This window comes from Mustela putorius, unplaced genomic scaffold (genome assembly GCF_011764305.1).
Source record: "Mustela putorius furo isolate JIRA1106 unplaced genomic scaffold, ASM1176430v1.1 tig00000596_pilon_pilon_pilon, whole genome shotgun sequence".
NCBI classification, from domain to species: domain Eukaryota; kingdom Metazoa; phylum Chordata; class Mammalia; order Carnivora; family Mustelidae; genus Mustela; species Mustela putorius.
In genome coordinates, this window is record NW_025421428.1 from 11531925 (window position 1) to 11558602 (window position 26678).

General features: G+C 52.2%; 1 protein-coding gene across 3 annotated transcripts in view; it reads left to right on the plus strand.

Annotated features, from left to right (window-relative positions):
• FUBP3 (far upstream element binding protein 3) overlaps window positions 1–26678 on the plus strand; it is a 50377-nt gene that overhangs the window by 15199 nt on the left and 8500 nt on the right. For 2 of the 3 annotated variants that reach the window (XM_004757113.3, XM_013058636.2), the window contains exons 3-12: window positions 8226–8259; window positions 10586–10635; window positions 10985–11056; window positions 12634–12691; window positions 14665–14827; window positions 15996–16094; window positions 18676–18780; window positions 20042–20144; window positions 20779–20879; window positions 23413–23554. In XM_004757113.3, coding sequence (XP_004757170.1) covers window positions 8226–8259; window positions 10586–10635; window positions 10985–11056; window positions 12634–12691; window positions 14665–14827; window positions 15996–16094; window positions 18676–18780; window positions 20042–20144; window positions 20779–20879; window positions 23413–23554 — 927 coding nt within the window. The remainder of the gene's footprint in view (window positions 1–8225; window positions 8260–10585; window positions 10636–10984; window positions 11057–12633; window positions 12692–14664; window positions 14828–15995; window positions 16095–18675; window positions 18781–20041; window positions 20145–20778; window positions 20880–23412; window positions 23555–26678) is intronic. The other variant, XM_013058635.2, reaches the window with a different exon arrangement.

The following is a 26678-nucleotide window of genomic DNA, read 5'->3' on the forward strand; positions in this document are numbered from 1 at the left end:
TTTTACACCGGGCAGGACAGTAGTTAATCCTCCCCAGTTGTGTGGCTTTCCAACAACAGAGTTACATAATGTTTTCCTCCAAGTTGGTCTCCACCTGTGGCATCGGGGATGTGCCGTTGGAGGTCAGAGAGAATTCTGGACGCTTGGAGCATTTTCAGGGCAGGCCGCGGTTGTCTTCTGACAGGGATAATAAGGTCACTGGGCCATTCCCCTTCTCTTGGATAAACAAATAGTGAATAAACAGATCCCGTCAAGGACAGTGATGTTCATGGTTCCCCGACAGCTTCCTAGGGTGCTGTTCGTGAGAGTTTAGAAAAGCAGAGATGAACAACAAACAGGGGTTCCTGCACTTTTTTGTTTTTTCTTGAGCAATAAAGTTTTCCAGAGCTTTGCCATTTTCCATTGGTTTGGTTTGGCTTGGGGTTGGTTTTTTGTTTTTGTTTTTGTTTTTTGACAGAAGTTCAACAGATCACTTCTTTAGCAACATGAACTTTCTAACTTTCCTGGAAAGCCAGATTCTTTAACCTCTCAAGCGTTGAAGGTCATTCCCCTAGAAGTTTTTGGAGGTATTATTTGAGTCTGTTTAAAAGTGCTTCAACTCCTAAGTCAACCAGAGAGAACCCTTGCAAGCCTCGGGGTCTCTGCAGGACATTGAGATTTGCAAACAAGTACATGAGTTGGAGGACTAGGACGAAAACAGGTAGAATAAGGGAAAAGCTTTGTTCGTGTTGTAGGAAGGGACCGGGTTCGTTGTGTCCTGGGCATTTGGAACTGTCACACTGCCGGCTCGTGAGACCTGCTCGGAGCCCAGCAAGAAGGGGTCAGAGCCGGGCTTTCCTCGCCTGCCTCGGTGCCCTGACCTGGGCCGAGCAGTTGTTCCACTGCCATCTGCTTCAGGTCAGGTCATCGTAAGTATTAGCACCATCGGTCTTGGCACCCACGCTTCATGGTAGTCTTGGAGGTGCAGCCCGGCAGTTCAGGAATCTTCCTGCGGCCCTTCCATCTGGTACTTTCTTCCCGCTGCAGCGGAGGCCTCTCGCTGAAGCCAGTCTGACCAGTTCCATTCCTCTGTTCTGAGACCTGTGGCAGCTTCCAGTAATGGGGGCAGGGGACGGGGGGGTTCTGGCCCTTCCTAACCTACCCTCCTTCTCTGGCTCTTCCCCCTCCCCCTCGTTGGGCGCCCTGCAGCAACCTGCTCAGCTGTTTCTTCTCTTTGCTCTTCCCGAAACCCATCCCCCCTCCCAGCTCTTTACGTGGCTGAGTCCTGCTCCGTCTTTAGGTCCCAGAATTGACAGGACGTCCTCCCGAGAACCCGGCCCCGTCCTCATCTCTCGACTTTCTTCAGTGCCTTGCCAGATGCTGCCTAGTCTCTTCTCTTGCCCCCTGTTCTTCCTCCCTCCCCTCTCCCCGCTTCTCCCTTTTCACACACCCACCTGAGCGGAGCGTAGACATCACATTCTGCTCAGAACCTCGAGAGCCATTCACTTGTGCCCTGGGCATCCTGCAGGGACCAGGGTGTGTCGTGGGCTTCTGCTGGACTCTACAGGCTGCGATCCTGGAGACGGGCTCTTTCTTTCCGTCCCTACCTTACGCGGAGGTGACTACCTGCTTGACGCTTCCGTTCTTTCTCTCCACGTCCTACAAGTAGCATCTAGGAAATTTCGTGAAACGTAAGATCCAAATCGAAGAGACTGGTATTAGCTAAGAGGTTTAGAAGTGCCGATTTTAATCTGAATCAGGGATTAGTATAACTTTTCTTAAAAGGACCAGACGGTAAATTGTTTTGGACTTTGAGGTCATATGTGCTCTGTCCCACCGACTCAGCTCTGCTGTCAGAGCTGGAAAGCAGCGGAGGAATCTGGAAGCGCCGGAGCCCGGCACATGGCCATGAGCTGGCCCGCAGGCCCTCAGTGCCTTTGAGGTTTATGTACCACCGTTCAGATGGTGCCACCCTTTCTGAACATTGTCTAGGTGGCGTTCTTGGTGACTGAAGGCAGAGTTCTTGAATGCTTTCGCGGGAACCACTTATAGGAAGATTGGGACAGAGGAGCCTGGTTTGTTTCAACACGTGTGGCCCAGGACAAAAAGAAGGAGGAAACAAGAATGAGGAGGGGAGTTTTCTTTGTTTGTTTGTTTGTTTGTTTGTTTAAGATCCACACTTTGCAAGAGGGAAGGCGGCATGAGAGGTGCTGGTGCTAGGTAGTGGGGAGGGCCTGGGTTTTTGCTGCTGGGCGGCAAGGGTGCGTGGACCACTGCCTGGGGTCTGCACTGCCTCTGGCAGGAGCCCGCAGGGCCCAGAGTCTTTGCTTTGAAAAGAGCGAAACGGAATCCACCACGTGCTTGTGCCGTCCCTAAAGGAAGAGAGTAACGGGCCACAGGGATGAGGAGCCGAGACTAAACCGTAGTCCTTGAGGCTCAGGGAGACAGGACGGGATGGGGCAGGGATGGGGGCGGGGGCATCAGGAGTGTGGTGGAGCAGTAGTCTTCCAGCAGGCGGAATGAAGGTCCCTGAGGTGGTGGGAGGCGTTTCCAAGAGTCCTGTCCCAGCTCTTCCGTTTGTGGCCGCCTCTTTCCTAAAATGGATCTCTCTGAGAATGGGGTCTGTGGTGGAGACGCTGTGCCCTTCTCCTCTCCGGGTCCCCAGCCACATTTCCTCTGGGTTTACGGGGGCACATCCCTGTCCTCAGATGCCTCAAGAGGCTGTGAGTCCAGAATTCTGACTGGGGCATCCCCAGATAACAAAGTGTGAGAGTCTTGGGAAGAAGTATTGAAAGGGACAGGATCTGATTTTGATTTTTATTCCGGCAGCAACTCATCACAGAGACTCGGGTGGTCCCTCCTCCCCGTCCATCCATCCATCCATTTCAGGATTTAGAAGTGAGTGGTAGTCATATAGGGGCATATTAACATGTATGTGTGAGTTGGAGAAAGGAAGTGAGATTTTTTTCCCCCTGGCAAAGTATGATCTCTGATGGGTTTGACAGTTGGTTTAGCCAACTAGATATCACACAGAGTAGAGAGAGATTATCCACAGAAATGGATGACCTAATAAATCTGTCACATCAGTGTTACAACTGAGAAACAGCTGAGGCTTCTACACCATACCTGTTGTGTTCTTTGTACCTGTTAACCTAGGGATGACTTTTAGATGTCACATTAAAAGGGGATTTAGAGTTTTTCAAAACTCTTTTAGGAAATGTGGGAGCCTAAGTGGCTCTCTACCCTAGCTGGGTGTGAGACCCACCCAAGGAGCTTTTAAAAACACATCTGATGGTGCAGCCTCTCTAGAAAGCTTAGAAAATTAAGCATGTGCTCACCATTTAGTGCACGGTTAAAGGAACAGACACCTGTCCACAGATCTTTGTAGCAGCTTTATTCGTAATAGCTCCAAACTGGAAACAGCCCAGATGTCCTTCAGCAGGTGAGCGGCTAACAGAATGGCGCAGCCATACGGTAGAACACTACTCAGCGACAAAAGGAATAAACCGTTCATACACGCAACAATCTGGATGAATCTGCAGATAATTCAGTTGAGCGAGAAAAGCCAATCCCAAAAGGTCACGTACTGTGTGATCCCATTTATGTAACGTCTTCGGAATGGAGGATGGATTAGGTGATTGCCAGGACGTAGAGATGGAGCTGGGTGGGGGCAGACCCCGTGTAGAATTTTTTAAAAAGACAGCTGGGAGGAACCCAGAAGCCTGAATTCCTTTTCATGTGGATAAGGAAACCAGTGTCTGGAGAAGTGGTTTGACCAAGGGCTGATGTCTGAGAAGTGGCAGAGGGAAGATTTGAACCCAAGTCTCTGTCTCTTGTGCCATGATAGTGTGTGCTTGGAAATGTGGGCTCCGGGGCACCTGGGGGGTTCAGTCAATTAAGGATCTGACTCTTGGTTTTGGCTCAGGTTGTGATCTCAGGGTCCTGAGATCAAGCCCCTGCGTTGGACTCCATGCTCAGTGCAGAATCTGCTGGAGATTCTCTCTCCCTTTCCTCCTCCCAGTAGCATGCACGTGAACTCATGCACACTATCTCTCTCAAAATAAACAAATCTTAAAAAAAAAAAAAAAAAAGAAAGAAAGAAGGAAGATGTGGGCCCCAGAGTGGTAGGTAGGAATTCCAGCTCTGCCATTGGTTAACTGTGTGACTTTGGACAGGTTGCTTAATCTCTCGGAGCCTCTGCTTCCTCACCTGTAAAATGGAAATTAATACCGACCTTATGAGGTTATCCTAAGAATTATAACAAGTTATTTTCAAACTTGTGAAACGCCACTCAACAGTATTTCCATCAGAAATCATACATACACACTAAGGCACATGTAGCTGAAATGAAAGTTTAAGGGAATATATACCCTTACTATACATGGTGCCCTCTGTTTTCTATTTCGGTTTTTAATAAAGCTGGTCGTGATCCCCCAAGTTGATATTTATGACCTCTGGCCTAAAGGCAAATATGGCCCAGCGCCACAAACACGTATCATAGACCTGGTTTTCCTCTTAGTGTCACTGCAGTGCTCCTTGGGTCAGTCTGTGGGTAGGCACTCGGCCCAGGGTGGGTGCTGGTGGGGTTCCTAACACCCCCACAACCTTGGGAGACTGGATTGGGTCACTGTTCCTCCAAGCTTCCTCCTGGCCCTATTGGACTCTGCTTCCCAAGGGCCACGATAGCTTTGCACACTGTGTGACCCCCAGACTGGCCCAGGGCCCAGACCAGACAGATGTGACTGGCGTGCCTTCATGGAGGCACAGGAATGTCCTGGGCCCTCCGCCTTACTGGTTGGTAGAGTGGGCCTGGTGCCTCCTGGGACTCTTGTGGGCCTGGCTGGGCTCTGCAGGCAAGGCACCTAGCGCGCCGCCCGCCGAAGCCCGTGAGCCTGCGAGTGAGGGCGCCATTACTGAGAAGAGCTTGAGTCCACTCTCACTTTTTAAACAACAATAATTTGCAGAAATTAGAGATGGATTACTGGCCTAAGGACTTGCAGCTGAACTCAGCAGGTCAGTGTTTTGTGGCCCTGGCTGGAGAGTTGCTGCCTGAGAACACAGGAAGCCTTTGTACTGTCCTTGGGAGGAAAGCTTTATGAAAGCACTTTTGGAAGCGGCAGAAGTCCCTGCTGCCGACTGTAGGTATTCCCGACCGTAACCAGGGCCTGGGAAGGCATTAGTCAGAGTCAGAGGAGCCGGGGAACCTGGGGCAGGGGCAGGATTGTTCCCGAAATCTGCAGAGGAAGCTCTGGCTTATTTGCTTGTTTGGTCAGTTACATAAAAAGTGTTGATGTTTTCTCTCCTGGCCGAGCCACTCACCTGCGTGTGGTCTGCTGCTCTGTGCACTGCGCCCGCGCCTGCTGTCCGCGCTTCTGCCAGGAGTGCTGTCACTCCTCGGGCTTTTGTTGGGGGTGGGGGAATGGGGGTTAACTCTTAAAATTGATGCATATTACAAAGTTAGGTATGTTCCTCAGTGATACTTCGTAGCATTTCTTCAGGGGAAGAAGGAGGAAGACCTTTTTCTCTTAGCTAGTCCGGAAAAATGTATCCAGTGCCTTTTTTTTTTTTTTGGACGATCATTATTGAAATTGGCAGAGTATTACTCTTCAGAAAAAATGTCTCATATTGTAGCATGAATCTCTTGTATGGGAAGCTCATTTTCCCCTAGCCCAGTCAGCTTCCCATTATGTGATGTGCCAGGTAAACGAGAACCACACGTGTGTGTGTGTGTGTGTGTGTGTGTGCACGCGCGCACACGCGTGGGCTGGAATGGAGCTGGGTTGAACTTCTGAGGGGAGATGAGGCACTGTGGGCCAGCGTGCCCATTAACGGGAAATGGGACTGATTGTGGGCAGCATTTTGCCTTTTTTTACAGTAAAATGACTGCAGTTACCATGGAATTGAACTTGATAGGTCCCCATATGCCTCCCTCCTCGGACCCCTTTTCACTTTGAAGATGGAGGGGAGGCTCCGTGTTCGCGGAATGGACATTATCCGTCCGCCTTGTGAGTGCCCAGCGCCCCTGATCTAACTGCTTGTTTTCGCTGGTCAGCAACAAATGGGGCCGTTTCTGCAGGGACTGAAACTTCATTAAATTGCACGTTTCAGCCTGTGGCTGCGGCATGTGCACAGAAGGAGGAGGAGGTGTGTCGTTCCTCAGAGCCCACCAACTCCGAGCTGAGTCTCGGTTGGAATTTGATTTCCTTCTTCTGTGTGGTGGCTCGCAGCAGTCCATGGCAGCGGGGGGGGGGGGGGGGGCTGGCATGCTGCTGTGTGTGCCTCTGCTTTTGCTCTCTGCCAGCCCCTCCCCTTACCAGCGAGGCAGTGGGCACCTGTGACGCGTACCTTACCCACAAGAAGGAATTGCCCTTTTTTATGTGACAAGCGCAAAATTTCAAATGGCTTTGACCAAAAGCCTTTTAAATGTTCTTCTGAATCTCACCAGGTGTTTTATGGTAGTGTTGCCCTTTACCCTATTTCTGTGGCGTTTCTGGCCAGAATAGCTGAAGATCATCAGCCTTTTGACATCTCTTACCAAACATCACAGCAGGCCAAGAGCCAAGGTCCGGCTGTGTTAGCCTGTTTGGGGACCAGGCGCTTCCGTGTTCTCGGCATGTCAAGGCATTTCAGTCTTCAGTCTCTCTGTCTTTTGTGTATTCTTGATCCCTGGGAGGCATTCTGACAGTGAGCAGGGACACGGAGCTGGACCCTCGGGCAGGGACAGCTGACCAAACTCAAGGGCACTCTTGGGGACATCCTTCTCCAGCCTGTTTTTTCATACCCACTGCCTTGGATGGCAGACAGGCCTCTCATGCACCGTGCAGGGGCCAAGGGTGTGAGGAGGACTCCTTGCCCAAGGTTGTCATTGAACAGCCTTCATGGGATGGGAATCCTGAGCACCAGCTGTCCCAAGTGAGGGAGCTTTTGTCACATTCCAACTGGAAATGCAAGAAGAGAATCTGAAGATTCAATAAAAAACAATTCTCTCATCCCTGAGATAAGCAGATTAATAGTACGTAATGTCAATATTTTGGCTGCAAACCATGTCTCGCTATTGATCCAGAAGAAATATGGTACTGACTCCAGAGCCTCATTTGCTTTCTGCTAGCGGTGTCTCTGTATGCACTTTCTTCTTTTAAAAAACCATGATCTGGTTTCTTTTCCTTTGTCATCTGAGGACTAGTTCCCGTCCAGCCAGAAAGACAGGGTTAAGTTCAGGCAGAAAGAAGAGCAGTTGGGAGTCAGAGATTTCAGATGCCAGACCATTCCACTCTTTGTTCCGAAGCTGGTGTGCTTGACCCTTCCCCACTGATCTCCTCCTGTCTGTCCTCCTGACTTTCCGCAGAGACAAGGTTCTGAGTGCTCTGGTTAGCGCCTCGCAAGGTCCGTTCAGTCCCTCAGAATATGCTGAGGATTGATACTTTTTCCTCGTCCACCGACTGTGTTTCCTGGGCTGCGTTTTCCAAAAGAGAAACAGCTGCTGGTTGGTTAGGGAGACGCTCATCAGTCGCCGAAAGAGGAGAAACTGGGACAAAAAGCGTAGCTAAAGTGGTTTTGTGGGAATGTGATTACAAGTCGGTTTTCATAATAAGAGGCTGTTTGGCACCGTTGTCTCTGTGAAATGGGCTTGAAAGGCACGCTCGTTCTTAGCGTCCCCTGCATGCGGACTGCCGTGCGGGTCAGCAAAGAGACCCAAGGAAGGAAGATGCCAGATCCTCTTCCTTGAGGTGTTTATGTTCTTGGGAGGACAGGGAGAATGGGGGGGGGTGCCCCGTGGCCAGCAGGAACATATGTGCGTGTTCTTAGTGACCACAGCTGCCACGGAGCAGTCCTTTAACGACGCTCCCAGGCTAGGAGGTTAAACCTTCTCATTTGCTTGAGAAAGAGCAAGAGGGAACCCTCAGTATCTTTACATTGATCTGGATCCAGAGCAGGAGGGAGGGGAAGGGAGAGGGATTTAGGCAGGCGGGATTTTCTCCCAGGCCGCTCAGCATGCGGACACACAGATCAATTTCTTATCCTGCGTTCAGCTGGACACTGGGTTAGAGACTGTGTTGATCAAGACGTCCCCTCCTGTTTCATATCATGTAACGCATTCAGTGCAGCCACTGAGCCTAAATTACTGTTTGCTTTCTCTCTGCCTCTCGTCCCCTCCCTCCCTGAAATGGTAAGAACTCGTGTAAGGATGGAGTCCGTTTATCCGTGCTAATGCTTTGATTTTTCTTTTCTCTTTCTCTTTGCCACAGTAGGTAACCAGTTAGGGGCCTTGGTACATCAAAGGTAAGCAGTGGGTTATGTTTTATTATTTATTGATCATTTCTAATTGTTTATCGATCGACCATCTGTACTAGAGTCTTAGAAAGTCAGAGGTTGAGAATGGGAAAAACCGGGGGCTAGATTTCTTTAAGGCTCAAGTTTTTTGTAGTCCTTTCCAAGACAGCATAAGCACAAGGGAGAAACGAACGGGAGCTATTAAAAATCACCCATTATTGTATGTAAATTTAACAGACCTCTCGAGTGTGGGAGCTTTTTTCTGTCCCACATATATCTAATCTAAAAAGAGAAATTTTCCATCCTGAGTTGATGGTCTCCACAGTTTTCTGAATCCTTAATGCCTCCATGCGAGCAAAAGTGTCGCCAAGAAGTGTTCGTCTTTGGGCTTTTCCACAAGATAAAGCTTGTGATTCTCAAGGAGTCGTGGTCCTGGGCAGCCAGAAACCCAGGCCCCGCCCCATGCCCTTGAAGAAGGACTTGCCGGAGAACCTTGGAGAAGGGCCCAGTTGCTTCCCTGCCTCGGTTTACCCTCATAGCCTTCCCTTAAATGTTGAGGATTTAGAGAGCTATGGAGAGGTCTGGGCTTTAAAAAGACCAGTCTGTAAAATAGGATGTTTGTGGTCAAAATGTTATCCTTCAAATGGAATAAAATGTGCAGGAACCTGCCTCAGGCTCTCTCCCCACATGGATGTCATTCTCTGTGTCTCCATTACTGTAATATTGTATCCTTAATCTTCACCAGTAACAATACAGTTATGTCCTCTTGTGTTCTACACAAGTGTTTGGGAGTTTCTAGAAATCGTCAGGCCTCAGTTAACCGAAAGATTTAACCTGGGTTTTATTGTTACTGGTTTGCTTTTTTAGTGAATTAGAATAATTTAAATGATGTTGCTGTTAGTATCAAACATAATTTTCCTATAAAGCCATAATTGAGATTTTACTTTCCCAAGAATATCATACTTCATGCAGTCAACAAGTTTCAGCCTCACAGTCAGAATGGAGGTTTGTCTCGGGGCCCAGAGCAGCTCCTCTTCATACATTTCTAATTCCAGGAGAGTCTGCTCCTGCCGTTCCCTGAGGGCTGAGGAACTGCTGAGTTTTGTGACAGTTTGTATTGTGATAGTGTTGAACCGCTCCCAGTAAATCCCCCAGGGACCCTTGCGGAGAACAGACAGGGCTACATACGTGGGCTGCAGTCTCGTGGCCACACGTACAGGGGTACTGCGACCCTCCACCGTGGCAGGGAAACTGGCCTCATGGGGACCCCGCAGCCTGTCCAGACGGGTTGGGCCCTCGAGGCTCGGCGTTTGTGTCCACGGTGCTGCTGACTTAGGAATGTGGCATTGTCTGATTTGGAGGCAAACTCAAATATCCCAAGACTGTAGAGAGGCTCTCTGCACATGTATGAACTGGGGGAGGTAAGCTCCTCGGGGATGTCCGCTCTCCTCAAACTGGGACGGTGGCAAGTGCTGTCGCGCCTTCTGCCTTTCTCCTGCGTGCCACGCTTTCCCTAAAAACATGGGCTGGATTCGATCCTTTTTGTGATGGGTAAAAATCCAGCTGTGTGAGAGATGCTTAAAAATGCTTACCCTTTTTTCTTTTTAACTACTTGCATTTAGCTTCCTTCTAAGGTAAATGTTTAGATTTAATTGCTTTCTGGGGCTTTGGGCAAATTGGATATTGTCCACAATACACTCTGTGGCAAATTTGAAGGTTTGTTTGAAAGAACCAGTGCAGCCGTTGTTTAAAAAAAAACAACCAAAAAACCCGACACATAATGGATGGAATAGCGTTGAACGAAAGTACCTTGCAGAGTAAGGTGATTATTTTGTTCTGGTCAACACTGATTAGGCCTCTGCTGGATACTGGGTTCCATTTGGAGCATCTCACCCGAAGCAACAGATCAGTGAGAGGGAGGCCAGAAATCAAGAAAAAGATGGGGAAACCAGGAATGTTGAGGAGAAATTTCAGCATTGCTATCTGTGTCTTAAGGAGACTGGCAGAGAAGTCTAAGCTAACTTCACAGGCCCCAAAGAATCTTTTAAAGCATTAGACAATACTGAGAAGAAAAGGCAGTTGTTACTAGAATTGATGGTTTAATAAAAAATCAGGTTTCTCCCTCTTTCACAGCGAGGGAGGAGGCTAGGATCTTCTCCAGAAGTGATTAACCAGAGGCCCTATGAGATGATGCTCTTTCTCGAGGGCTGGGGACTCGTTGGCATGATTTCTTTGAAGTCTCTTGTCTTCTGGCATTGCCAATATGGGAACGTGGGGAACCTGAAATGACCATGAGATTCTTTATATGTTTTTCCAAAATGTTCTTTGTTTTTAGGGCGGTAATAACAGAAGAATTCAAAGTGCCTGATAAGATGGTTGGATTTAGTAAGTATCCACATTATCTACTTTGCCCTGATTAATCTTTCAGTGGGACCGTCACTGTGGTAGGAGGCTTTGCACACTGTGTCCCTCAGAGCCCTGAAGGGCTGCAGGCCTCTCTCCAGGCTGAGAGAGAGAGAGAGCCACGCACCCCCGCCAGTCTCTCTCCTCACTTCAGCTAGAACACCCTGTACCTGTCTACTGTGTTTCCCATAGGATTTCCGTGGCTCGCCGAGGCCACCGTGATGTGCAGTGCCGCGGGCCTAGTGTAAATGTTTGCTGAGTTAATTAAGTCATTCATGCGTGGTTAAACATGGAACGGAGGCATGTTCTGACCCTGTTCCATTTGTTTCAGTTATCGGCAGGGGGGGTGAGCAGATTTCACGGATTCAAGCAGAATCTGGTTGCAAAATCCAGATTGCCTCAGGTAAGGCTTCTTTCTTCATAGATCTCAGTTTGGTAGAAATCCGTGTTTTGCCAGACTTTCCAGATTCGTTACCTTTGCTCATTGCTTAGAAGTTTAGGGGCCTGAGTAAGTATATGCGATTGCCGTTCTCCTTGTGCTTTTAGAGCTGGACTCCCAGATGAGAACCAGCAAAACCAGGGCAAAAGCGGGCCTGGAGACAAGGCTGCCCATCTGGCCTCTGGAGGAGGCCCTCTGTAGTTCTGTGGCTCTGCGTGGCCCCGGCCAGACCGGCTGCTCTAGGACCGCAGTTTTCTGCGCCAGGAGGTTATGCCAGACAGTGGGGGCCTAGAGGAGCAATGTGGCTTTGGGGTCCCTCCTGGGGACTGCTCTCTGGCTCCCCTTATCTCCTCCACCCCCCATTGTGGAAAGAGGCCAAGGCCAGCTGGGGGTTCTGACTAAATTAGCCCACGTGAAACACAGTTCAGGACCTTTCCCAGCTGGGGCTGTTTGGCCCATGCATTACGGAGAGAGATTGAGGAAAAGAAGCATTCTTTTTTTTTTTTTTTTTTTTTTTTTTTTAAGACTTTATTTATTTGACAGAGATCACAAATAGAGAGGCAGCGGGACAGGGGGCGCGGTGGGGTGGGGGAAGCAGGCTCCCTGCTGAGCAGAGAGTGATTAACCAGAGGGACTCTGGGACTCGATCCCAGGACCCTGGGATCATGACCTGAGCCAAAGGCAGAGGTCATGAGCCACCCAGGCACCCCAAGAATCATTCTTAACATTATTAATAGTTCGAGCAACTCATTTGAATTTGGTCTCTTTCCATAGCAGATGAGGGGGGTGTGGAGGACTCTTGACTAGAGAAGCATTTGTCTGTTTAAAAGATACATGTTACCATGTTTCCAAGGCAGTAACTGTTATTAGTTTTTTATATATATACATATATATATATATATATATAATACATACATATATATATTTAGTAGATATATATGTATATGTGTGTTTGTGTGTATATATATATATATATTTTTTTTGGAGTTAAGAATTTTAAGAGGCAGGTGTTTTAAGAACACAGGAAAGCGTCGAGTGGTGTCGGAAAGCAAGCTTTTCCTCTCTCGTCAAACGGCCCGGAACTATTTCCACATAGACATCCCTGCTCTCTCGGGAGATTCGCACACTACCTGGTACCAGGCCTCGTGTGCGTCTACCATTAAATTGCTCACCGGTGTGCAAACATGTGACCCTAACCCACTCTGCAGGCGGAGAAACTGAGGACAAGCGAGTGTCGGGACCCGGGCACTGCCCGGCACACAGCCGGGTCAGAGAGGAAGCTGAGCCGCTAGGACCCGCTGTCAGGGCTCCGTGGCGTCCCGCCCACTCCCCCTGCAGAACTTGTTTCTACTTTGGGAATCTAGGGCAGAGCCATCAGCCTACCGTTCTCTCCACAAGCGGAAGCCAACTGTCTCTTCCTGGGGCCCGGGCTTCTGTGGGGCCGGTGTAGGGACCAGGCCAGAGAGTCTGTACACAGAGGCACAGGTGCACGGTTGCCTGGTGCCCACCAACACACCTCATCTTCTTGATTCTTCTTATAGAGAGTTCTGGGATTCCAGAGAGACCCTGTGTACTTACCGGAACCCCAGAAAGTATTGAGTAAGTTTATTTTATTTACTTCTTCCTGTCACTCTTCTTCCTCCTTCCCCACATGGGGAGACGTGGAAGGGCCAGATTGTTACTGAGCGCTGTGGAGCCGCGTCGCAGCCTGGCCCACGGCAGCAGATGCTTCTGTGGAGAAGGATCTGGGAGGTTGCCACGCCAGGGGAGTTTTCTGTTACTTAAAACACATAAGGTATCACCATGGGCCCCCCCCCCCAAACGCTACAGAATTTCTGGCAGCCGTCATAACATCACTCCGTACACCAGGTTCTTTATAAAGAGTGTGCGCTGGCCCCATCTGCTTCCTTCTTCCTCGGTAACACCTCCTTTCCCTGAGCAGGTCTGCCGTCGTGACCCTGTCACTGGTGAACGGTTGAGAATCCTGGCACCAGGTCTTTTGCCCGGGGCTGATCCCACTGCCCTTCTGACATTTGTGAATCAAATGAGTTGACTCTTCGTGGCCCTTGCTCCTCTCAGAGGGCTGCACGGACCGGCCAGAGGGTGTCTTGACGCTGAGCGGGAGCCGTTGTCACCACCTGCCAGGAAAGCTGGCATTGCTTTCTGACCGTGGGACACCCGCGCTCAGAGCCTCATGTCAGAGGCAGGCCTCGGCAGTCCGCGCGCCTCCCGGGGGAACGGGGAGGTACTGACTCCCGAGTCTGCTCGCTCTCCTTTTTCAATCCACTGAGTAGCGTTGCATTTGGGGGCAGGGGTGCTAAGATTATGCCTGCCTCAGTAGATAGGGCTGTTTTACCATTTCTATTTCTCCGGGAGTCCAGATGAGTTTAAATTCTCTTGTTCTGCCGCAACATTGCAAGCAGTGAACCAGAATAAATACCGCAGGCAGGTGTGCGTTATAGGGCAAGCCGGATGGTTTTGCTGGGGTCCAGGCATCTTTCTTCCAACACAGGTTAATTTAGTACACAAGCAAAATATTAAAAAGCTGGTGTCGCTGAGAAGACCGGCCAGGCCGATTCTGTACACAGAGAGGCTCAAGACGACAAAAGGCGACGTCCGTTTCCTCCCTTTCTCTTCTGTCCTCTCCTCTCGTAACCATTCCCGCTTCCACTTCTCTACCCAGGCAGTCGGGGCAACAGCACTGTGACTTCAGGAAGAAACAGTTTCATCTTCTTCCTCTGCTGCATAGTAGCTGAATTCCTCCCTAGCAGAGGACCCAAAAACTAGATCGTATATAGTGATTTAAAGAACAAACCAGCCAGTGGAGCTTCTGGTGCTGAAAAGGCAATCGCCTCGACAGGTGGCCTGGCCAGCCGGGCTGGGCGTGCCGTGTCGGCCCTGTGGTCTCCCTCTCCTGCCTCCGAGTCTCCCGGCACCAGACAGCATCACAGGGGAAGCCGGGACCCGAGAATCCGAGCGGACAGGCACGCAGCCCGTATCTCGGGCTCTGTGGCCACACTGGGTCCCGGCCTCTCCTCCCCGCTCGGGCGCTCCTAGCCTAAGCTCCGAAGCCAGAGAGCAGGTGGGTTAGGGAGAAGAGATTGGGAGTCTGGGAACTCAGACGGCGGCTACTAACCCTCGCTTGCTTTCTTCCCGTCTCTCTCGTTGCTCTCTCCTGCCTGTATTTAACCAGTGTCTCTTGAGCGCCTCCTCTGTGGGAAGCATTGTGCCAGACCGAGGACCAGAGAGAGAGGCAGGGCGACCAGAGGTGGTCGCCGCCGCGGGAGCGGCTGACACTTGGTGCCGGGACTGCCGGACCCCCTCACGGGCAGAGGGCAGGCCGGACAGGGCTGTGTTGGAATGTTGGCTGTGTGGTGTGTGTTGCTTTTAAATTCCAGCCCGGTAGCGTGGCGGATGGCAGAGACCTCCCGGGTTGTGGGGGCAGGAGCTGGAGCTGGAAGGAGGGCTGCCTTGATTCCTTCGTGGTCTTCCCCCCATGCTGTTGCTCTCCCGTGGGCGCCCAGCACCTTCATTTAATGCTCCTTCTCTTGTGATTCTTTTCCCTCCCAAAGACAAGCCAAACGGCTCCTGGGGCAGATTGTGGACCGCTGTCGGAACGGCCCTGGCTTTCACAACGACATAGATGGCAATAGCACGATCCAGGAAATTCTTATTCCCGCGTCCAAAGTGGGTCTGGTCATCGGCAAAGGAGGGGAAACGATCAAGCAGTTGCAGGTGCGTGAGGCCTGAGCGGCGCTCCAGCGGGCCTCCTGGGACTCGGGACGGTGGGGAGGGTGGCCCTACCTCGGACTACCCCCCGCTAGGCTGGCCGTGCACCCCTCTGCTTCCAAGGTGCCACAGATCCTCCGTCGGACGGGTGCTTATGAACAGGCACTGTGGGCAGGTGCGACGCCCAGTGTGATGCCCTCACTGGGGCAGTGACACTCTGTGGCGGCTGCTTTTACCACCAGGTGACAGCGTCTCAGGTGAAAGTCCTGCGTGGACTTGCCAGAGCTGGGGCTCCTAGCCAGCCGTACGCCCTCTCACTAGCTGTGGGATCTTACATACGCGTGTGTATTTGTCGAGGGCTCGGAGTCCTTGTCGGCCTCACTGCTGTCATGAAGCAGAAGTGATAACTCGTGACTTTATCTTCACCTCAGACTCTCGGCACAGAGCCCGTGACTGAGTAAATGCTCCCCGAGCCTTAGCTGTTGCTGTTCCAAAATCCCTCGTGTGAGACCACGGGGGCCAGACGTGTTCAGGATGGAACACCCTGTAACCAGACACCTGTTGGTCTAGCCAGACGCAGTGACAGTCCCCCCGTGAGAGGGGCTACACATATGCTTCCAAGAGTTCAGGTTCATTTTGCGGCCAAATGAGCTGTGGACAAACGTTTATTTCCCCTCCTGGGCTTTTGAGGTTGTAGGTCGGGGCTCGTGGGCGGCCCGGTGCGCATGTTCCCTGCCCAGCCCTCAGCCTGGTGAGCACTCTGGTGCGGGCGCTAAGGTCCTGGAAGCCAGAGTCCACGGTTTGCTCCTCCCTGCCTCAGCTCTGGGACCTTGGGCACCTGCTGTCGGGCTCGCCCTGTCAGTGAAATAGGGCAGCGGGAACCCTTCCATCTCAGAGCTGTGCTCGGGCCCTAATGAGAAGCCGTTACTGCCTGGATCAGAAAAATTGATCCAGTCGCGCTATTCTGGAGACCGGGAAGGGAGGAGAGTGTTGGGAAACAGTTTCCATGTCGCACACCTGTCAGCTGTCTAGGGTGGCCTGCGCGCCGGTGTCCTCCCAGGGCAGCACCCTGTGGTCGGAGGGACGGGGCTGATGGTGGACAGGGCCCTGCCTCGTGCTTGCGGCGCGCACGTGTGCCCTTCCTCACGGCCGTCCTGGCGTGCTGCCCCCACAGGAGCGGACAGGTGTGAAAATGGTCATGATCCAGGATGGCCCGTTGCCTACAGGAGCAGACAAGCCTCTCCGCATCACGGGAGACCCGTTCAAAGTACAGGTAGGGGAAGGACCACGGATGGAGCAGGTCCTACGTGGGGGGTCGCAATGGGGGTGGGGGGGCTTGCGTGTCACGCAGGACGTTGTGAAACTGGGTGTTCCTTTATTTAAGGGGAGCTGTTGTCCCGACCCGGGTGTGATGGAAGGGCTGTAGGGATGTCTTGCTTTCAGCCAAGCCACTAGCCCCAGGTGTTCCTTAAATGAATCCGGAGCCAACGAGGATGGAGTTCCTCTTTTACACCGGCCGGATTCTGAGCGCCTAAGAGCCACGTGAGGGTGGCGGCGATGGTTGTGGCCGGCGCACGTATGTGACATTCCCATAAATGCAGATGGTTTTGTTGCCCTGATCAGACGTGGTCTCCCGTCTGGGCTCTGGGCACCTCAGCTGCAGGCTCTCTTCGGCTCTTGCTCGCTGCTTCTCTCTTGGCCCCTCTTACAAGACCTCCAGCTCCGGTGGGGGAGGTGAGCAGCCCCCAGGCATACGTATGCCCTCGGAGCGAGCATCCTGTGCCCCAAGCACCCGGCCACAGAGGGGAGCCCGTTTCTGAAAGCGGTGAGGGGCGTCGTCCTAGACCTTCTGGGGCAGGTCCAGCCTCCGACTCCTGCTGTCAGCAGGAATGCGCGTGGGCTGCGGGTGTGGGACGTGTCTGTTCCCGTGAACTATGACTGTTCTTTTCCTGCCCGCTGCAGCGTGCTGTGCCTTTGCTGCATTTAGCAGAGCTCCAGGGTGATGCACCTCGGTGAGCTAGTCAGCCGCAGCTATTTCTCCGTGGGAGCTCTGGGGCTTTGAGCCAGCCAAGGTTACCAGTCTCCAGCAAAATATGCCCCCGATTCCTCCCCTCCCACGATGCCTTATTTACAAATGGATGTATTCATGTGGGTGCTTATTGGTGTCTGTGTGCGTTTTTATTGAAATCGACACACGATATTATGTCCATTTCAAGGGTGCAACATAGTGACTCAACACACGGGGAAATTCTGTTACGGAGCGGCTCCCCATAAGCGCACTTACCCTCCGTCACTGTGCAGTTATTAAAGTATTAGTGATTCTATCCCCTGTGCTGCACTTCTCAGCTGCATGGCTTCCTTCTTGTATAAATGCAAGTTTATACCTCCTAATCCCCTTCATCTGTTTATTTCCCCCAGTGCTTAATGCTCTCGTCCGGCTTGACTCAAGCTTGTGTCACTAGTAGTTCTTCTGGTCCAGGCACAGACGTAAAATCCTGGTTTTAAAGCAGGATTGAGGGCCAGTGGTGAAACCAGCCTCTTTCCTTGAGCTCCAGGCAGGGGTGCACCCTTTACTCCCCTCCAGCAGGCCAGGATCCCCCAGGTGCCTTGCCCCCCCAGGGCTTCTAACCTCCCTGAGTGTGTACAGGTGGGCTCCCTGCTTACCTTCCGTAGTGGAACCTTGGTTCTTTTATGAAAGGAACACTAGAGCGAAGAGTGTATTTCCTTGATGTTCCAGTGCTTTGCAGGAAAATCTTGACAACCAAAGGTTTTTAGTTTTGTTTTTTTTTTTATTTTAAAACTACGTGTATTCCACATTTTTTATTTGGCAGAAGCCGTTCGCTGTGTTGAGGATAAATTGTTGGTCATTTGTTTTCTCTCCTCAACTTTTTATCATGAAAAACTTGAAACATACAGACAAGTTGAAAGGGTAGAGCAGGGAACATATATGTGTGTAAACTCACCCCGTCATTTTGCCACACTTGTGGCACTTATTTCTGCTCGACCATAACCATTTCTAAGTAAGTGGCAGGCGTTGTGACTGTCTGCCCCTGGATCTTGTATGTGTCTCCTAAGAATGAGAACTAATTTCTAGAACCAGGACTAAGTAAATGATAGCAAGTCCCCTAACATTCTCTTACAGTCAGTCCTACTCCAGTTTCTCCAAATGTCTGAAGACTTCATTTGCTGCTTTGGAGTTTTTTTGGTTTGGTTTGTTTTTTCCAGAACCAGACGCAGTCTGGGTGCCCGTGACCTTGAGTTCTTACGTACACCTAACGTTCGATGCAGATTCCTGTGCAGCCAGGAACGGTGTGGGGAGGGGGGGGCGACAGGTGCGTTTGGGGGCAGAGGACGCTGAGTGTGCCTCCGAGAGCGTCAGGCCCTGGAGGTAGGCTTTGCCAGCTGGTAATCGGGGTATTTGCTCTCTGGGAGCTGGAAGATATTTTCAGACCCCCTGGGCTGGCATTTTCCCTTTACTTCCCCGGGGCTTCTGTGGGGCGAACCTGTCCACAGAGCTCTGAGAAAGAAACGGTGTGCCAGATGCCTCAGGCCACAGTCCTCAGGCTCTGACCCACCGCACGTGTGCCGATCTGACTGGTTTAAAGCCGGCCGGGCCTGTGTGGATGCCTTGGGCAATGTAAAGAACATGTCACCTAGGACTCGATCTCTGTGACCCTCCCCAGCAGCCCACCCGTGTCCCGTGTTGGAACGCAGGAAGTGAGCTGGGCCCCAGCTAAGTGCCTTCTGGGTCTGCGAGTCTGACGTAACAGGCCGTGGTGTGGAAATTTCACCCGGTGTCATGGCTTTTCTTAGGAGTTTGATTTCCATAATGCCTGTCCTCTGTGTTTACGCAGCAAGCAAGAGAAATGGTATTGGAGATCATCCGAGAAAAGGACCAGGCTGACTTCCGAGGTGTCCGAGGGGACTTCGGTGCCCGCGCCGGAGGAGGCAGCATAGAGGTATGCCTGTCCTGCAGAGTAGTTCCCGGGCAGACAGGCCGCACTTTGGTTAACTCTTTAACCTTGACTGAGTGGGCTTTGGTTCATCTTCAAAGCCAGGGTGGGTGTGAGGAAGGACCTAGAGAGAGTCCACAGCCAGAGAGAAGGGGAGGGAAGGGAGCCAGCTGCACGCCTTTCAGGGAACGAGGCCGTCATCCTGGTTTTGAGCTTTGCCTCAAGGCTGTTCCTGCTGCCCAGGTCAAGACCAGAGGCGAGGCTTTCTTGGTGCTCTGCATTGTGTGCGTAGCAGACCCGGAAGCCCAACTTACTAATGAGGTGGAATGGGATGAAAATCTTTCCTTTATTTCTTAAAAAACTTTTAAAGATTCATTTATGAGAGAGAGAATATGTGTGCAGGGCCAGGCAGGGGCAGAGGAAGAGAATCTCAAGCAGGTTCCCTGCTGAGCACAGAGCCCAACGCAGGGCTCGATCTCACAACCTGAGAGTTGGACACTTAACCCGATGAACCCCCCCCAGGTGCTCCAGAAAGCTTTCCCTTACAGTGGAGCGCCGCGGTGACGCTTCACCTTGGATGGGGCTTGTGAATATCGTGCTTAGTAAAGTTAGCCGGGTACGGGGGACTCCACCCCCACTGGTGCCCAGAACGGGCAAGTTCTTCGAGACAGAACGTTGCGCAGAGGTGACCAGGGCTGATGGAAAGAGTCTCTCTTTAATGGCTACAGAATTTTGGGGGGTGGTGGGGTGGTGAAGAAAAGGTTTTGGGGGTATAGAGACCAGTGGTGGTTACACAACGTTGTGAGTATATTTCATGCCACTGAACCGTATTCTTACAGATGGTTAAAATGATGAAGATTATGTTCTGTATATTTTAGCACAATAGAAGAATGAAGGGGGGATAAAAATACACTTTCAGGGACCACCAGTATAATCAGTGTCCATAGTATATTTATGCTAAGTTCGTGGAATTGGGAAATAAGTTTGCCACTTTCAACCTTTTCTGCAAAAAGTTTATTATTCCTCATTTTATGGCTATCGTGATCAAATCTGAGATGCGTTAGATATATTTAATAGGTAGGAATGCAATCCTCAATCACGATAGTTTTCCAAAGAGGGGAGAGAGGGGAAAATATGCTGTATCGTATTTCCAGGAAGGCACTTGCAATGAAAAGTCTGTGTTTTGAGTTTGTCTTTTTTAATGTATCCTCTAAGAAATAACAGATTTGCAGACAGCTCTGATCAGGTTTTGTTTCCCTGTGCTCAGGTGTCTGTACCCAGGTTTGCTGTTGGGATTGTAATAGGAAGAAATGGGGAAATGATCAAAAAGATTCAGAATGATGCCGGGGTGAGGATTCAGTTCAAGCCAGGTTGGTTTCGATGACTGTCAAAACTCCTTAGTGCTCTGAAGAATCATAAAGCAACACAAGGACTCTGTAACTAGCTCATGTGTGTGTCCCCCGCTCCCCCTCCCACCAGTACTATCACCAAATTACCAATCTAGCTTTCTCCTCTGGGCCCTCATGGCATTTCCAGCTTTTAATTTTGTTCAGTAAAGACTCAAAAAAAAAAAAAAAAAAAACCTGTTATTCTGACTTCATTATTTAAAGATAAAACCATTTTTAAAAAGGACTAACGTCTTAGCATAAAGGACAGTTCTTTAAATTTTGTAGATTTAGCTTCATGAGCAAAATTTTTGACATTGTCTTAATTTTCCTCATTCCTCTGAAGTTGGAAAAACTGTGTGATAGGTTCATTTTTGGCAACACGGCCATAGCTCATGTCTGCCTTCTTTTGCTTTATTGTTTAGTGTTTCTGTAATGATAACTTTTTTTAATGCCTGTAATTACCTAAGAAGCAGGTGTTGGCATGGGCCATGCAAAAAGATGGAGCCGCATGTGCTTCTCTAGGCCTCTGGTGGGAATACTGATTGCAGGTCAGGTGACCTTTGTTTCCAGCTGAAGTTGGCCTTTTCCTTACGCCACCTCTCGCTTTGTCCTGCAGACGACGGTATCAGTCCAGAGAGAGCCGCGCAAGTCATGGGACCTCCAGATCGGTGTCAGCACGCGGCACACGTCATCAATGAGCTTATCCTCACAGCCCAGGTGGGTTGGCTTTCTGGGGTTCCACTGCGTCGCCGGCAAAGGCAGGAAGTGCTCCAGGGGTCTTGGGGCAGCGCCGTAGAGCTCTCTCCAGTCACATTTCTGGAACACAGCGGTCTTTTCAGTCACCCACCTCTGGGGACATGGCCAGCGGCTTCTCTACACCTGCCTGTCTCCTGCCTTCCTGTATTTTGTCACTACCTTCTTGCTCTCCTCCCTCTGTTATCCCAGGGTCTGTGTTTTCTTGACATAGGAAGTTCCTGACCCTACACTATTAGAAGTGCATTGCGGGTCACCATGGGTCAGACCATCGAGTGCCTTTAGCAGCGAACTGCGTTAAGTCAACTCCAGGGCTCTGGGGGAGCTCAGTCAGCTCAGCGCTCGACTCTGGATCGAAGCTCAGATCTTGGTCTCAGGGTCAGGAGTTCAAACCCCGAATTGGGCTCCATGCGGGGCATGGAGTCTACTAAATAAATAAATAAACTCTTAATCTCAGAAAACACTTTAGGCTCCTCCAGAGTCTTTTTTTTTTTTTTCCTTAAGATCTTATTTATTTGACAGAGATCAGAAGTAGGCAGAGCAACAGACAGAGAGAGCAGGGGAAGCAGACTCCCAGCTGAGCAGAGAGCCTGATTTGGGGCTCGATCCAGGACCCTGAGACCATGATCTGAGCCGAAGGCAGAGGCTTAACCTACTGAGCCACCGGGGTGTTCCTCCCCCAGAGTCTTTTTTTTTTTTTTCTTTTTTTAAGATTTTATTTATTTATTTGACAGAGATCACAAGTAGGGAGAGAGGCAGGCAGAGAGAGAAGAGGAAGCAGGCTCCCTGCCGAGCAGAGAGTACGATGTGGGGCTCGATCCCAGAACCCTGGGATCATGACCCGAGCCGAAGGCAGAGGCTTTAACCCACTGAGCCACCCAGGCGCCCCACCTCCCCCAGAGTTAAATTAAAGCCGTCTTCACGAAGTGGATTCCATGTGCATCTCGGGGCACGAGAGCAAGCTTATGATGCTGTTAGCATCTCTGCTGGCGCCCCTGCTGTTCAGTGCTCCGGGAACCCCTGGGCCTCACGCTGGGTCGGCAGGTCTCCCAGGTGTGCTGAACTGAGGGAAGGTTTAAAAACACCTGGGGCCAAGGAGCAGCACGGGATTGGAAACCGTAACCCGTCTGCTGTGAGCCGTGTGAGCCGGGACAAGCCTCTGAACCTCTCTGGGCCGAGCCGTGGCCATAGACCAGGGGGTGGGGCGTGCGGTGCCACCCATGCGAGCCCCCAAGTTGCTGAGTGACCGTGTTGAACTTATGGCGTGACAGCCCCCACCACGGACTTCCCGAATCGGCAGATCCCAGAGAGGGGGCTTGGGCTGCAGCCAGAGTCCTGGGAAGTTCTTGGGATGCGACAAGTTCAGAAGAGAGTGCCTGAGTGTGCCCAGCATCGTCTGCAGCAGGAAGAAGCAACAGACCCAGAGCTGCGGGAGCGCAGGGGAGACAGCCTCCCCTCCGACAGTCTGCCGCAGGCCGGTGGTCGGCAGTGTGTGCACGCACGTGTGCAGGCATTTTTACTTAAATCCCTAGAATTGCCTCGTTTACTCGTGATTTGTGTCTCAGAAGAGCCGAGTGCAGGGTAAGAAGCCCTCCAAGCCTCTCTGCAGGTTTAGATTCTGGGGAGGTGCTCGATTTACTCTCCATCAGCATAGGTGGGCTTTGCCGAACATTGTCCGCTGTGTTAAGCATTGGCTCGGCTTCTCCCTTCCGAAGGGGCTCTGGGCTGGACCAGGTTTGCCCTCAGCATCTAAAAAAGACCGCAAATGCTGCTGCTCCAGGGTGACTCGGGACAAAGACGAGATTGCTGATGAGATGAGATTGCTGGCCCTGAATGAAGGGAACCTTCTGTTAGGTGCCGGCCGGGGGTTGTGCTCTCTGCGTGGGGCCCGGTGTGAGCGTGTCGCAGGCTGCTCCACCCCCAAATGCTGGCCCCACACACCTGGTTTGTTGCACCCCAGTTTGGGGAGAATGGGACAACCAACTTTCTTGAAAAGCCTTTTATTTTTTCCGCTGGTTGGCTTGCGAGGTGCCCCGACCGCCATCAGCGGTGTCGGGACCGGAGGGCTGGAGGCCTAAGTCGGGTGGCCCTTTGAGATGCCCAAGGCTCGTGCGCATGTAACGCACGGTGTCTGGTAGGCCCAGCGGGCGTTAGCCACAGGGAAAGGGCATCAGCGTGGAGGAGAAAAGCAATGCCCGATGCCTGGACAGTAGGGCCCGGGCCTCCAGAAACAGGAGTTTGTGCCGACTGCCTGTCTCGGTTGGGTCGGCGGGGCCGCTGGTATGAGCACGGGTTGGTCTGCACCTGTCCTCCCTGACTGCACCTGGGGTTTGTGCTAATCCTGGCTTGAAAGAGCGCCTCCGAGGCTGGCCCGGGGAGAAGTGCTGAGGTTCCAGCGCGTGGCACTGATTACATCCTGTCACTGCGCCTCCTGCCTGGGCTGAAGAGCGGTCCCATGGCAGTGGCAGAAATCACTTGAGCTCTGCTTCCTTCCCAGGAGAGAGATGGCTTCGGAGGCCTTGCGGTGGCCAGAGGACGGGGCCGTGGCCGTGGCGACTGGAGCGTGGGAGCCCCTGGTGGCATCCAGGAGATAACCTACACGGTCCCGGCGGACAAGTGCGGCCTCGTCATAGGCAAAGGTGAGGGGCCATTGCTGGGGTTTCGTGGTCCCCCTCCCTCTTTCCTACCTTCCTCCCCCCTCCCCCCATGCAGACGGGGCCCCTGCGGTACCTCCAGAGCATGAAGTTGGGTCCACTGGTGGCACCTAACTGCAGGTGCCCAGCCTGCAACTCCAGCTGCCTTCCATAGGGACCCTGCCGGTCCCTACGGTCTTCCCGCCAGAGGGGACTGTCGGTTATCGAGTCCCAACGGACCAGAAGTGAGACAACCCCCCACCCCACCCCCGCCCGGTAAAGCTGTGTGGGTTGCCACAAAGGCACCCTGCCCAGTGTGGGGGCCTCTGGGTGTTTGTCCATCGGCTGATTAACGATTAAGATGCCTCCTGGGAGCTCAGAGGAACAGTTAAGGTAACAGCTCAAGCGAAGATGGACCTCTGACAAGCGTGTCACTTTTTGTCCTGGCTGGGTTTGGGTATTTGGTCCATATTGACACATATGAGCACATATCTTTTGAGCACATTTACTGTAACAGACACTCTGTGGAGGGAAATAAATACTGACTGACTCGTCGTTTCTAGGCTTTGTAGGGAACATTAGGTCGGGAACCCTCGTTAGCGGCTGACGCGGCCCCTCGCCGTCCGTCACTGGGAGCCGGGGGAGAGCAGGCAGCTTCCGGGGCTGCCGCGCAGCCTTCTCCGCAGCGGGCTGGCCTCCCTGTGGGCTCTCCGGGGCCCCCCCACCCCCAGCAACACAGGCTGAGGCCTTTGTGCCTGCCTCCATGCATGTTTGTTTGACAACACGTGGAGGGAGTAAATACAGGCCTCCCAACCCTGACTCCCCGCACCGCCGCCCCTCCCCCCGCCCCGAGTATCTCCCATTTCTGCCACCACCAGACCTCTCCGACCTACGGGAGGGAGCTAATGTCCCACAGACGGTGGCTTGGGTTTGGGAACATACTCGACGGAAAGCTGAGGCTGCCTTAGCCTGCACAGGAGGCCTCCTGCCCCCTCTCATTCTCCTTTTGGAGTCTGCGTTTGGCTGTGCTGTGGGCGGCATGTGTGGTGTGTTCCTTCGAAACGTCTATCTCCTGTCTCCGTGTCGTCTTCTAGATCATTCATCTCTCGGAGGCGGTAGGAACAATGTGGGTTTGTTTTCATTTCCTGGCGGGGTGTACATGCTGATCAGGGCTCAGGGAATGCTGTCAGCTGCCCAGATGCTGTGGTGACTCAGATCTGCCACCCAGACCATCAGCGTGGCTGCCGGGACATTCAGACCAGTTGGTGCCTGTGGGTTGAGAAGCAGAGCTAGGTTTCTGTGCCTTCTGAGGACCATTTTGTCAAGGAGAGTTGACTCAGTGGCCTAGTGCGGCCTTGCGACCGTTCCTGGTAGTCGGGGAAATCAGGGTGTGGGCAGGACGCCCCTTATGGTTTGTCCTCGACAAAGTCATCTTGATCGACTCCCACGGGAGAGTGATGGCAGCGCCGAGCAGTGACTGATCTGTGTGTGACCTGGCGTTCCGACTGCGGCCTCGGAGGCCCGAAGTTGGTCAGCCAGGGTCTTTCTCCACCGCCCCCCAGCCACACACACAGGGGCTGGGCGTGGGGGGGGTACACCCTCTTAAGGAAGGTGCGTGGTGAGGGAGACAGGAGAGGGAGCCGCAGGCAGGCAGGCAGCCTGTGCTCCCCCCTCCCCAGCTCTAGTCCGTGGACAGACGCTGCGCCTCCCCGGGGCCCCTGCTGGATTTCCATGATAAATACAGCAGCGGCGACAGATAGAGCGACCAGCCCTGCTCTTGTCAGCCAGGCCTTTTAGCAGGTTTGATTAATTGCTTTACGATTTCACGTCCAGCTGGGGGGCCGCTGGTGGGTCGCTTCTGCCCCCCATCAGGTGGAAGAATGGACAGGCTGCTGAATGAGCCTCTAGACAGCCACCATGTGCCAAGCTGGTGACCTCATTTTGAAGGAAGATGAACTTAAATGAACTCCTTCCGGCCCTGCGCAGTTTTTGTGCTGCCTCTTCCCCCGGTTATTATGCTGCCCCGCTCTCGGGCCTCAGGCCTGCGCGGCTTCTCCAAGTGCCCACGGGAGCCGGGCTCGTCGTCGGGGCCGAGGGCGCTCGGCCTCACACATGCGCCCTTTTGTGTTCTTGCCTCTGGAACCCCACGGGGCCCGGAGAGGCTGGAGGATTCCGGCAGGCACTGGGTGTGCGCTAGGAAGGCTTCCAGTTCCTTCTTCTTGCCCTTCCTTAAGCCCCAGAAACACTTTGCCTAGGAGCAAAGCTACTCACATTTCATGGTGCCAAGAGGATGAAATCGTGATGCGGGAGCAGAGGATGGTAGTTGTAGGGCTGGGAGGGGCTCGCTCTGACCCAAAGGCCACGGAGCAGCTGAAAGGCTTGTCTGTGACTTTCCGCATTGGCCAGTGCTCTGTGCTGGAGGTGGACGACGCAGGGATGCTCTTGAACCGTAGCAGAACTTGAAGGAAGGTCTGACGCGTTGTTGTTTTTAATTTGCTTTTAAATTGAAACCCATCCTCCGCTAAACTGCCATGCTGCACGTGCCAGTTTGAACAAAGCTTTCCCCGAAGGCCAGCAGCTTCCTGGTTCCTCCGGGCTTGTTCCCTGCAGTGTCCACCTTCGGGAAGGCCCACAGGACCCCGGCTCCGATTGTGCTTTCTGGGCCTGTAGTATCCCAAGAGGGTGAGATGAGACACAACACGGGCCAGGCCTGCTCTTGGGATCCTCCTTGTCTACTTGCTCGATGGGCGTGACGGGTGCCCCAGCAGCGGCTGGAAGGACTGTGCACGTGGTACCCAGAAATGGCAAGTGTCATTTGAGGTTGGTTTTGACTCTGGGCGGGGTCGAGTGATACAGAGACTGGCCTGGAGTCTTTGCTTTTGATCATCTGGGGTTCTCTGGTCGCCTGTACCATATTTTCCAGACTGTCTTTTTCTGATGTTGCAAGACTCTGTGCTCCCAGGTTTTCCTTGTATTCTGCCCCCCCACCACCACCACCCCAGTTGAGCAGAACCGATCTGTAAATTCTGTGAAATTTCAAAAGAAGAATCAAACCATTGTGACACTGCTGGACCTTTTGTTACGCAAATCTCATTAAGAGACTGGAACTCTCAAAGGTTTTTCAAAAGGT